This window comes from Sabethes cyaneus, chromosome 3 (genome assembly GCF_943734655.1).
Source record: "Sabethes cyaneus chromosome 3, idSabCyanKW18_F2, whole genome shotgun sequence".
In the NCBI taxonomy this organism is placed as follows: domain Eukaryota; kingdom Metazoa; phylum Arthropoda; class Insecta; order Diptera; family Culicidae; genus Sabethes; species Sabethes cyaneus.
In genome coordinates, this window is record NC_071355.1 from 64,854,808 (window position 1) to 64,866,770 (window position 11,963).

The following is an 11,963-nucleotide window of genomic DNA, read 5'->3' on the forward strand; positions in this document are numbered from 1 at the left end:
GTCACGCTCGCCATATCGTAAACCTAGCGAATAGAAAACATTTGACGCACAAGGCCTAATTAATTAACCAAATAAAGGAATTGTTTCGAGACAAAAGTTATAAAACAACTGATGTTTTGGTTTTATGGTATGAAGTGCTCATATTACGAAAAGTTACATTAAAGATTAGAGTGAAACTTTTATGTTAGAATGAAAAATCTTGAGTAATTAAAATTTCCAGACATTACTAACAAAACAATTGATAACTTCGAAACATTGTGTCCGCCTCAGTACACGCAATGTGTCCACGGTAAAAGTTGACTTCATTTGATATTAGCCTTTGACAAGCGCCAATCTATCAGTACAACAACAAAATACGTCGCGTGGTTCGAGATGTTTGGTGTATCATGGCCAGCACCTAGAACGCTTGATTCCAATGATATAAATGAAAAATATATTTTAGACCAAAAATAGTTTTTACCAAACAGGATGTTCAATGTATCCTACAAAATCTCTTTTTTTTTTGCAGTTTGACTGCACGAAAAGTGCTGAATCGTCCGACAGCTAGTCAGCTAAAATAACCAAATATTTGACTCCCACACGCAGCTTTACATTGTGTGTGAAACGAACGTGGCGCTAAATGTTGCTATTTTTTCTGTCACGCACCACAACTCAAGAATGTTGAATGAAAAGACATGACCACTTGACAATGCCTTGGTTTTGTCGAATGATTAATTCGCGGTTTCATGCATTTTGAGGTCATTGAGGACCAAACGTGAAAAACAATATATTTTTAATTTTCTTAATATTCGAATCGAAGTCACAGGCGAGAAAACCACACGGCGAATATTTATTTTTAGGGGACGGCTATTAGGTGTTTGGTTCGATCTTTGATCGTCCTAACGGTGCACTAGTTCATTAATTGAACCACGAAACATTTGGTTATGACAAATGGTTCCTACAAGTGGTTGTTATTTTTTGCTGCAAATTTCTTGAAGGCCAGTTTGGCAATCATCCATTTCAAAATCGTCCCACGTTCCCAAAATTGCTACTTTTAACTCATCAAGTCTGTTATTTTACCTTTTACTGGCACAACGAGTCCCCATTTATATGTCAAATTTCCGTTTCTCGAACTAAGACTGGTGTGAATATTAGAACTAAGAAGCTGTTTTGAATTTCAATATAGTCTGACGAGCTCCTTTTGCAAGATATGATTGCCAATTTAAGCTGCCCAAACGCACTCAATCCTACTATGTATTACTATTAAAATTGTGACTAGACAAGTACTCAGGATCGTTTCTAAGATCTCTGAATAACCCATTAATAGAACCATTTTTGTTGATTTTTTTCACCTGAAAAAATATTCTACAGTGGAAAAAGGAACATTGAAATGATTAAAAACTGGATAAAATACTATTTAGATAATCTGTGAAAAAAACATCAAAGTCACAGATATTTTATCGTGTCCCGCTAACATGTCATGATAAGCTAGGTAAATTAGATCTGTTTTTGTTCATACACGAAGGTTAGATTTGAAACGATGTTCATTTCAGATCAATTATTACTGGGGCTGATCTTATAAACTTACACAGCGGGTTTATACAGTAGAATAGTGGATTTGGAAGGCAATTTCACAATACATCGTTATTTTCGTTTGACCGTAGAATAGATATCTGGACCCTTTGAGTGGTTTCTTACCATTTCATTTGATCTACTGAGCCTGCGTACGATTTCTCGAATTAATACACTTTTCTTCTCACGTAGCCTTCAATCATTTCTTTTTCTTTCTCACCTAAACACTGCTTTTTGACATTTTTATCTACCGGATTGAATGTATTTCCAAAATGCAACTTAAAAACTGCAGAAAAACAAGATAAAACAACTTTTGCGGCTACTGCAAATGGACACCGGATTTATTGAAAGCACGTGCTTTTGACAGATGCCGCAGACGCACGGTCACAGTAACGCATGGAAACCGTATATTCCACTAATACTGACAGAGACACCTTGTAGTGTCAGAAACAGTTGAACTTTCTATTTATTAACCAACAGAAAGGTATTATTTCAGTATTAAATGAAGTCACAAATAATGGAGTTTCTCTGAATATTCTAAAATTTTCAAGTTTTCAAATGAACATATGAAATATTTTTTTTCAGTTTCATGTTTTGACAATTTTTGGTTCGGTTCAAAATGGTTTGAATATTGCGTTTTCCAACAAATTACATTACAGTTACATTTACTAATGGCCTCGATAAGGCCTCTGATATTTCACAGATAATGCCATTATTGCATTACTACCGAAAGTTCTGCTCCCCAGACTCGAAAAACGAAAACCAAAAAATAACATATTCACACGTTGCTCAGTGCAAATAACAAAGCACCAAAATATACCTGTGAACAAGCTGCACCGCACCAGCAGCGAAGCGAGTAACGGGATTATGCACACGAAAAATCTCAAATTGCTCGCATCATGTTTATGACTTCATTATGACAGGCAACCGTCGGCGATGGAAAACCGCACGCGCGCTCACAAAGGACAACCGGCCGGCTCTCTACTAGTCCTCAAACACACACCTTGCAGGGTTGACCGATACCCACTTCCTCACCACCGCCGGGCGGCCAGTGCTTTCTGTGCAGCTGATTTCAGCATTATAATTTACTTTTATTTTTATCTTCCGTGCACCATTTTTTCCGGCCAATCTCTAAGATCCCTGCTCGATGCCTCGATGCCGCACCGCCGGTACGGAATGCCGCCGGCGGCGTTTTTCATTACCCACAGAGGGAACGAAAAAAGCAACTCCTTTCCAACATCGTGACAGCCAAGCCAAGTGTGAACTCATGCTCAGTCTCACCAACAACAACGATTCTTTCCTCACTCTCAGGTGTGGCCCGGCTCGGACCGGGTCAGGGCAGGATGATCGCTTACGCTAGGCGCGTTACGGCTGCCGAATCGTGAAATTGATGTGTGACACAATGTCAAAACCTGAGTCATCAACCATCTATCAGTCATCCTGAGCCGAGGGGCCCCGGGCGGGGATCGGCCCCGAGGTCTTCGATCCAATCGAACATCGAGAGTGAGAAATGATTGAATGCAGTCTTAAAGTGACAGCATATTAAAAGTGGAATAAATTAGAATTCAGATTTTACCGAGTGCCTTTTCCTGCCTCTGCCCCTGGTGATTGTGACTGCTGATGGCGGATGGATCCCGGTTTTGAGTTTAGCAATCGCCGGATACTGAGCTACCCGCTGTCAGCGCCGCATTCTGCGGAAAGATGATGATGCTGATGCTGTTGTTGATGATGATGATGACGATGGAAATGATGATGAGTATTCAGTGCTGCAAATGCACTTTTCTCAAGCGGAAGAGGTGCGTTCCATCGAACCGTGACGATGATCTTCCTTCTTCTCATAGAACAAACCACTTCACTGCCGAGTCGAGTTGAGTCGAGTCGAGTCGAGCCGAGTCGCAGCCTCAGACACAATAAGTGATTCTCCCGCGCAACACCCCGTGTTGGGCCGAGCCTTAGAACAAGGAGAGAAAAAAAACCTGTTTGTATCGCGAACCACGGTTCCACACCCTGCGAAGCCATCAACGGGTCTCAACGATCGGGGAGGTAATCTCAACAAAACTCAACTCAACAAGAACAAGAAAAAGGGAACAAAATATTAAAAATACACCACCCGATGGAACAAGAAAATCAACACGCGGAACCTACCGCGAAGAAGAAGCTCTTAAGAGCTACAAAAGAACGCTCAAAGATAAAAGTTTGCTGTCGTGCCTTCAGTCACGGGAATAGTGGAACGATTCCTGGCATTCCCGGTCCAAATACACACACTCACGGCCGGCCGAATCTTACCTCGTTCATCAGCATAATTTATGAATTAATTCTCTAGACACACTCCAGTTCCGAGGTCTCCGTGGATCGCGGTCCGGCAGCAAACATCTTGGCACCGGATTGCTTAGCAGTTGGCACATGACTCTCTGTCGCACTTCGTGTTTTTTCCACTGTCGTACGCTTCGAATCTATTAATAGGCCGTCGTTTCATAACCATAATTCATCTTGGAATCCCCACACCTTAATTTCTCTCTCAGCGACACGGTGAATCCATTCGTCCGGAGGGATCCATTTTTCAGTGGCGTGCTCCAAAACAACGGGAAAAATGTCGCAATCCGGACATTCCGACAAGCGATAAATGAGTTCTGGGCGCAAGTCCAAAGCAAATACGGTGAAAATTTAAGGTGTGATGATCGCGCCCAGTCGAATGGTGTTTGTCTGTAAAAACACGTGCAGTTCGGACTGCCTACCTACCACCCGACCGACACGAGTCGAAGTTCGAAAAGACCTTCCAAATCAAGTCCCGTGACAGACAAATTTTTAAATTAGTCTTCACCCGACATAATTTTGACACTAATTCCTATATAACCCAGCGCGGTCAGAGCTTGTCCGTCACGAAATGAAAAGCAAGGAGAATATAAGCTGCAAATTCTTGCCTCGGCCCGATTACCGCTTGTTATTGGTCGTCATTTCCGGCTGAGCGGCTATCCCCAAAACACTCCGAAGGTACGTCACCTCGCCGTCGTCGGTGTGTGGCTGTGAGGCTGGTCGACTGCAAAGCAGTACGCAGCTTTCCGCCGAGGTTTTATTTTAAATCGACATCATCATCAAAACATTGACTTATGCGCGATGATGGTTCCGAAGAGACGATCTTCTGACTCGCACGACGACTGCCAACGGAGCTGACTGAAACTGGCCGGCTGGCCGGATGGCTGACTGGGTGCGGAACGGAATATCGAAAACATAAATTACACTATCAGCATAAATTAAAAGCCAAAGCGAGAGAGCCCTGCGCGAATCTGTTGCTTCGCAAGTCCTCCAACCGAGTTTCGAGTTTTGGGCTGGGGAAAGGAACTTGGTGGAGCGAGCAAGCGGTGGGATTTCAATATCCGCGCGCGCATAAAAATATGAGACTCAATTGAGCGGAGGCTCGCATGTGCCTTGCTTGCTCTCCGGACGACCGACGTGGGGACACTCGATCGAAACAGCAGCAGCGGTCGCAGCTTCTCAATCTGCATCGCGCGGAGAAGAAGATTTATCTGCCCCGGTTGCGAGGACGGGCAGGGCCGCACCGAGGCGGGTATGAGGAGGATCTGTGTGTATTGGAGGCAAAAACAACAGCAAAAGCAACCTCAAAACACAACCGAGCACAAACGATCATCATCATTTTGCTGTCGTCCGTCCTTCCAACGAATGTCCAAAACCTTGAGGAATGAATGAGTAACAAACAGCGAGTTGGGAGGGAGGAAGGGATGCTGCGGCCTCAACCGCAAATATACAACAACCAGAGGCAGACGAGAGCGTTCCGTTGAAAAAACACCGAATAAAAACAACGGCAGCGAAAAAAGACTAATTAGAGCCCTCCGTTTTTAATTACCGGTTCGACTGATTTATTTTAATACAGTAGCAATTTTCGGCCTTTCCCCCTTACCCGTTTCCCGTGTGAGACCGGATCATACAGTCAGTGGACAGCTGTTTCTCGGTTTTACTCTGCTACTGGCGTCCAGTCGGTGATAAAACAAGCGATCTTTGCGTCAAACAGCAGCACTTCTTATCTGGTTTTCGTGTATGAACAAGCACTTTTAAACCTCGACTTTTGTTTTATCACACCAATACGTCACTGTTTGAGAGTTAAATTTATGAAATAAAAGGAAATAATCAGTTTAGTGACACTACAGCAACATGCAAGGACTAGTACAAAGCAACTAGCTAATTGACTCCATTCAGCCGCCGATGCCTACTCCGTTTTTTTTCCTCCACAGGTTACAACTTTTTATTGCCATGTTATGCTAACAACGTTGACACAGATAGCCCAGAAAGCTCAAAATAAATGCCGAAACCACAATAAGCGATTTCACGACAGTTACCGAGACCCCACCACCGCCGGTACCTTTGCCGCCGGTGCCAAGCGACGATTCCCGTGCGCGAGAATGAGCCGACAGAATCGAACGAAATCAATAAAACCAGAAAAGACAAGGCGTAAAAATCATGCACCGAGTGAGATTTAAATTTATTTTAATTTTATGCGCACAACGGAAACAGAAAATTCGAATGCTGTCAAATTAAAAATGGCCTCCACTCCACTTCACTTGTCGCAATCCACACACACACACCCGCTAGGTAGTTCGCGGTTGGAATTTATAGGTGGCACTTTGTCTTAATTATAAATTTAAATACGTAAGCACGGTTAGAACCGTCATTCTCCAGGCAACAACCATATGACTCAAGCTAACTTTTGATTTTTTTTTTCTTCCTCATTCCCTCTCAAAACAAAAACAAACAGGATCAATCGAGTCGGACGATCTCTCGCTGGAACCGCAAACCGTATCCAGTCCGTGTGCGAGTCTGTGCAGCCCAACAAAGCAGGAACGCAGCACGCCACAATCGGTGGTCATTGAGGAAGAGGCTAGCAACACCAGCAGCAACGCCATGTATCCATCGTCATCGTCACATCATCAGCAAGCAACGCAATCATCATCACATCACAGCAACAGTGGCAGCCAGGAGATGCATCACGAGCAAACGACCGAACCGGAGGATAGTAAAATCTCCTACCGAGGAATCTTCACTACAACGTCCGGAATCGGTATGGGCCTGCAGACCACTACCGGTTCCCAGCTGTCCATCATGTCCGGACAAATGTCTCCTACTTCCGGACTCAGCGGTTGGGGTTTGCCCAGTCCGGACAAAAGCCTTTTCCAGCCACCCATGTTTGGCTTGCTCGGTCCCGGGCCACAAAGTTCAACTCAAGCCCATTTTGCCGCTGCTCAACAGTCAACCTCGAATCCGGCACAAACTCCATCTCCGGCAGGTCACCATCAGCACTCATCGCATCACTACGGGTCCGACGAACGAACTCACCAGTCCGTTGAACTTCTCGGTCTAAACATGGACTGTCCCAGTATCATTCTGAAGCAACCACCAAGCTATGCAAGTTGCGTTTCTTCGCTTGACATGCAGGCTCAACAACAGCAACAGGCCCAGGAAATGCATCAATACTCACGCGGTCAGAATCTCGGCATGAGCCAGACCCCGAAATATCAATGGCTCGATTCGCCCGTCGAATATGGCAGTCCCCAACACAACGTAGTGATTCCCGGTCCATCCTCAACCTCCTCTGTCAGCATAATTCCCAAGCAGGAACCATACAGCTCCTCCCAGTGTCCGGACGTCAGTCAACTAAGTCAGCTAACTCCCCAGCAGCAAGCTCAGTACGCTGTTCAACTAGCAGAGTACAATCCATCCACCAGCAAAGGGCACGAGATTTTGAATCAAGTCTACCAGCAAAGCCCAATGCCACTGAAGCTAGTCCCCGTTAAGCCGCGCAAGTATCCAAATCGCCCCAGCAAAACACCCGTACACGAACGACCGTACGCCTGCCCCGTCGAGAACTGCGACCGACGATTCTCCCGATCGGATGAACTGACCAGACATATCCGCATCCATACCGGTCAGAAACCGTTCCAGTGTCGAATCTGCATGCGTTCCTTCAGCCGATCCGATCACCTGACGACGCATATTCGAACGCACACGGGCGAGAAACCATTCTCCTGCGACATCTGTGGCCGAAAGTTTGCCCGTTCAGACGAAAAGAAGCGCCACGCCAAAGTTCACCTAAAGCAGCGAATAAAGAAGGAAAAGAACACCCACGGCAGCGGAAGCAGTAGTAGCGCAAACACTAGCGCCAGCAGCCACCATCACCAGCAACAGCAGCAGCAACAGCAGCAGCAACAACAGCAGCAACAGCAAGCACAACACCACCATCACGTGTCGCCTGCCCAACAGCAGCAGCACCATCATCACCATCATCCGGCCAGTATACACTCCCATCATTTGCTGCATGACGACATCAGCGGTATTCCGATTGTGTCCTCATCCAGTGCAACCAGCTTGTAGACCGAACTTCCGTCGATCGACGTTATGCGTTTGAATGATCCCCAGATTGAGCTAGTGCACGACGATCCGTTCATGGGTTACATCGAAACAGCCGGAGCGAGTACATCCGGAACAGCTCGCAGATCCTGCACCCAAGTAAGCGGACAGGCTTCTACGGTCTTGCTGGACATTGCCGAGGAGGATGCCGACGCCGGAGCTGTACCGCCATCTTCCGCCACCGGCGACGACGAAGAAGACGTTGACGTTGGCGAAAATAGTCGACCCGTTCCTGATCCGCCAGCACAGCCGAATCCTCCCCAAGCAGACACCGAACGCCGTAGTGTAAGTGTTAGTGACAATAGGGAGGGCGGCCAAGGTGCCGGCGCCGACGGTGCCGAAGCCGCTGAACAGTCGATTGTGATCGTCCTGTTGGTCGAGTAAGTAAAAAGTTAAAAATCGATGACCCGAAAAAAACAACGCATCAATCGCAAATCAATCACAGCAAACATAGCAATCATTCAACGCGAAAAACATCGCTCGACATGAATTTACAGTGAGGCACTTACTATCTGGTACGCAGCGGTGCTTTAGCTGGAAGAGCTCTCCCGTTCCCTTTTTTATTACTCGGGACATCTTCCAAATTTATCACTGCGGCAAAACACATACTGAGAAACGAAAAAAACACACACACGCGCGCGCGCTCGCAGGGTGCATACACACATTAACGAACAAAAAGCGCTAATGCAAATATTGATCGACTAAAATAGGTTTTCACGTGCGTTTTCTCTTTCTTCAAGTTGACTTGTTGCACAATCACACCAGCACATGCACACGATATAACAAACGACTAACATGTGAATGTTTTACATTCGTTTTTGCGCACTAGTGAACACACACGGACACACCCTCTCCCTCACTCACTCACTCACTCACACACGTATACGAGCATGTTTAGACGTTGACAATTTTGCATTTTTCTAATGTGCGTGCGAATACCACAATCTTTTAAATGTGCCCAAACAAAACAAAACAAAGCAAAAAAAAAACAAACAAAAGAAAAACCATTTTCGTCGTTTCTTACAACAATCCAATTCGAATCAATGTGTGTGCGTGTATGTGTATTAGCCTTACTTTTGATTCATCACAACTTTGCCGCCGATTTCTGGAGGAGAAGCATAAATCCGGGAAAAATTATGAAAGGCAAAATTGTTCTTTACTGAAAGTTTATCTCTAAACACTGTGATCTCAAGTTATAAGTAAATGAGGATGAAAAAATAGATTTTTTATTATAAAAAAATGAAAACAGAAACTTAGCCATACTGTAAATGACAAACACATAAATTTATGGTGTAAAATCAAAACAATAACAGAGGAAGAAGAACAGAAGAAGTGTTATGCCGAAAAGGGAAAACAGGTTTTTTGAAAACACTGTGAACAAGGCGTAAAACAAAGCTGCAGTGACCGTACTATTTTCGAGTAAGCATAATTAAATTATATCTATATGAGAATGTATGTGATTTGTTTCCGATGCACAATGTACCACAAGGCTGCAAACTGTGGTAAATTTAATGTGTGCATTAAAAAAAGCAGAGAGAGAAACAAAACTAATTGAAAGAAAAAAACAAAGTCGAGATAAGTCTTATTACAGAGTAAATGGATCTTATTTAAAACGAACTAAACAATATCTAACTGAATGAAAATAATCTAGGTAAAAAGATAATTTTCCTATAGCAAAATGCGATTAATTCGAAATAATGCTACTGACACAAAGTGCAAGACAAACGACGACAATCTCAGCTCGTTGTTTACCGCCAGTCTCCTACAGGAATCAATGCTGCGCTTGTTTTATAATAATATTTTTTTATTTTATTTTTTTCGTTACTCCTGTACAGTCCCGAGCGGAACCAATTTCTCCTGAATGAATGTGCTGCCATATTAAGATAATTATTAGTTGCCTATCAACGTACACAAATCAACGCATTTCAAAATAACATTATTCTCTACATGTACATTGAAAGCCTCCCCCGCCCCCCTTATTAGTGTCCCCGCAGTTCTGCCAGTGCCATTCAGTAGCGAATTCTACCTACCCCAGTGCATTACTTCCAACTAAACCTCCTTTTTTTACATTCATATATTACCTTGAGTTTAGCTTGCCATCTACACTGAGATTCCACCGATTTACAAGCGATAATGTTTAAGTTTCAGTGCTAGTCTGAGTGCTTATAGGCTAAGATGAAATCCCAGAAGAAAAAGAAAAAAGCAGTGAAAGTAGACACACAGACACACGTGTGTGAACAGTAGAAACCGAAACGCTACAATAAACAAAAGAAGAAAGATATGACAAAAAAAACTTATTTTAAACAAAACTATAAAAAAAACTAATCACACAAAATCACACCTGTATATTCAGCGAGAGAAAAAAAAGAGTTTAAAAAATGCTAGAAAACGAATTCTTGTTTTTTTTTTCAATCTTCTTCGAATTAACGCAGTATAAGGAACGAAAAGGCTTTAATTAATTAACAATAGTCATTAAGAGAAAGTGAGAGAAAGAGAGATAATGTTGAGAGAAATTCTGACAAGAACAAAAAAAAAGTCGTTATTAAAAAGTACTGTTTTGCCAAATAACACACAAATTTTGTTATTTTTGTGAGATCTTTTTGTTCCATGTTTTTTTTTGTTTTCGTTTTTTTCTCGCCCTGATTCCTTCCATTCGTCTATTGAAAAAAATAATTGTTTTGTCTTATTCATGCTATATTTATTTTTCTAACTTTTATTGTAGTCAATAATTTCGTACTGTTAAGCAAAGGTTTTTTTTCTAATAAAAAAAATAAAGCGTACATTCCATAGAAAAAAAAGTTATTAGTTTTTTCTCTTATTCTTTAAACTATCCGCTTGTCTTCTGTTCTGCCTAGTGTTGTTGTATCTTCGTTTCGCTCTTCTGCTCTTGTGTTGCATAGTGGTTTCGATTGCTCAAAAAGTGAACTGATTTACTGTATTGATAATGATAACAATCTTCGGAACAGTTTTCGTACATAAGAAGGTGTAATGACTAATGATTAGTTTTAATTTGAAACTCAACCAAGCATGGTGTTCAGCAGATTTTCAGCAAAGATTATCTAAAATCTTGTTACAAAAAACTTTGCCGAAGACACCGTTTCTGTAAGAGGCTTCAGGAAATTTGTTTTAACAAAATGTATACTCGAAATCATAGGATGTTTCACAAATATCGTGATAAAACACAATTTAATTGCAGACCACAAACATATGCCTTCAACATAAATCAGATTACTGACAAATCTAGTAAAAAATGATCATGTTTTGTACTCCAACAGATTGAAAACTGACGAAGTACAGCAGCTGCAATGTGAATAAACTGAAATAATAGAAAACAACACAGTTCAACTGCACGTTAGTCGATGTTTGTACGTCATAACTTTTGTGTTAGGGGAAAATGACAGTGATTTTAGAAAAGCTCGACGGCGACGGTTGCTCGTATTCCTGGAAAGTACCATTTGCTGATTACTGTCCATAGTTCATGGATCGACTATTACGAAACGATTTCTTGTGACTGTCGAACAGGTAATATTCCAAGAAAACAGAAGAAAATCAAACCAAACTAATTGAAATGTACAAAGAATTTGCTGGAAATATGTCTGTAACTATCAATTTTATCGATATAATCGTGCGATACAGGAAAATTGTCTATAAAATACTTGAGAACGTAGATTTACTGCAACGGCTGTTCGATTCACAGTTGGACCGTTCTGAAAAATCAAAGTCAAACGAGATTGGGATATAAGGCGTTCATACGTGAGCCGTAATGCCCGTGAGGCGCAATGCATGAAGCGCATATTGCCAAAAGACGTGCATGTCCAAATGGTTACGAGATTGAATGGACATGAGGCTGATAAAACTTGAGGTCGAATGTGACACCAGGTTGTATTGAACTACTTATTTCTTACTTCTAAGTGCTCATTTTTCACTTCGTAATACTCATTTCTAACTAATCACTTCTTACTACTAATTTTCTCATACTTTATACTTCATACTAC

The 11,963-nt window shown here is 42.5% G+C and overlaps 1 protein-coding gene across 2 annotated transcripts in view; it reads left to right on the forward strand.

Moving 5' to 3' along the window:
- Window positions 1-10,686, forward strand: part of LOC128742070 (uncharacterized) — a 175,001-nt gene extending 164,315 nt beyond the window's left edge. For both annotated transcript variants that reach the window (XM_053838270.1, XM_053838269.1), the window contains exon 3: window positions 6,320-10,686. In XM_053838270.1, coding sequence (XP_053694245.1) covers window positions 6,320-7,932 — 1,613 coding nt within the window. In that variant the 3' untranslated portion in view covers window positions 7,933-10,686. The remainder of the gene's footprint in view (window positions 1-6,319) is intronic.
- Window positions 10,687-11,963: the final 1,277 nt, after the last annotated feature.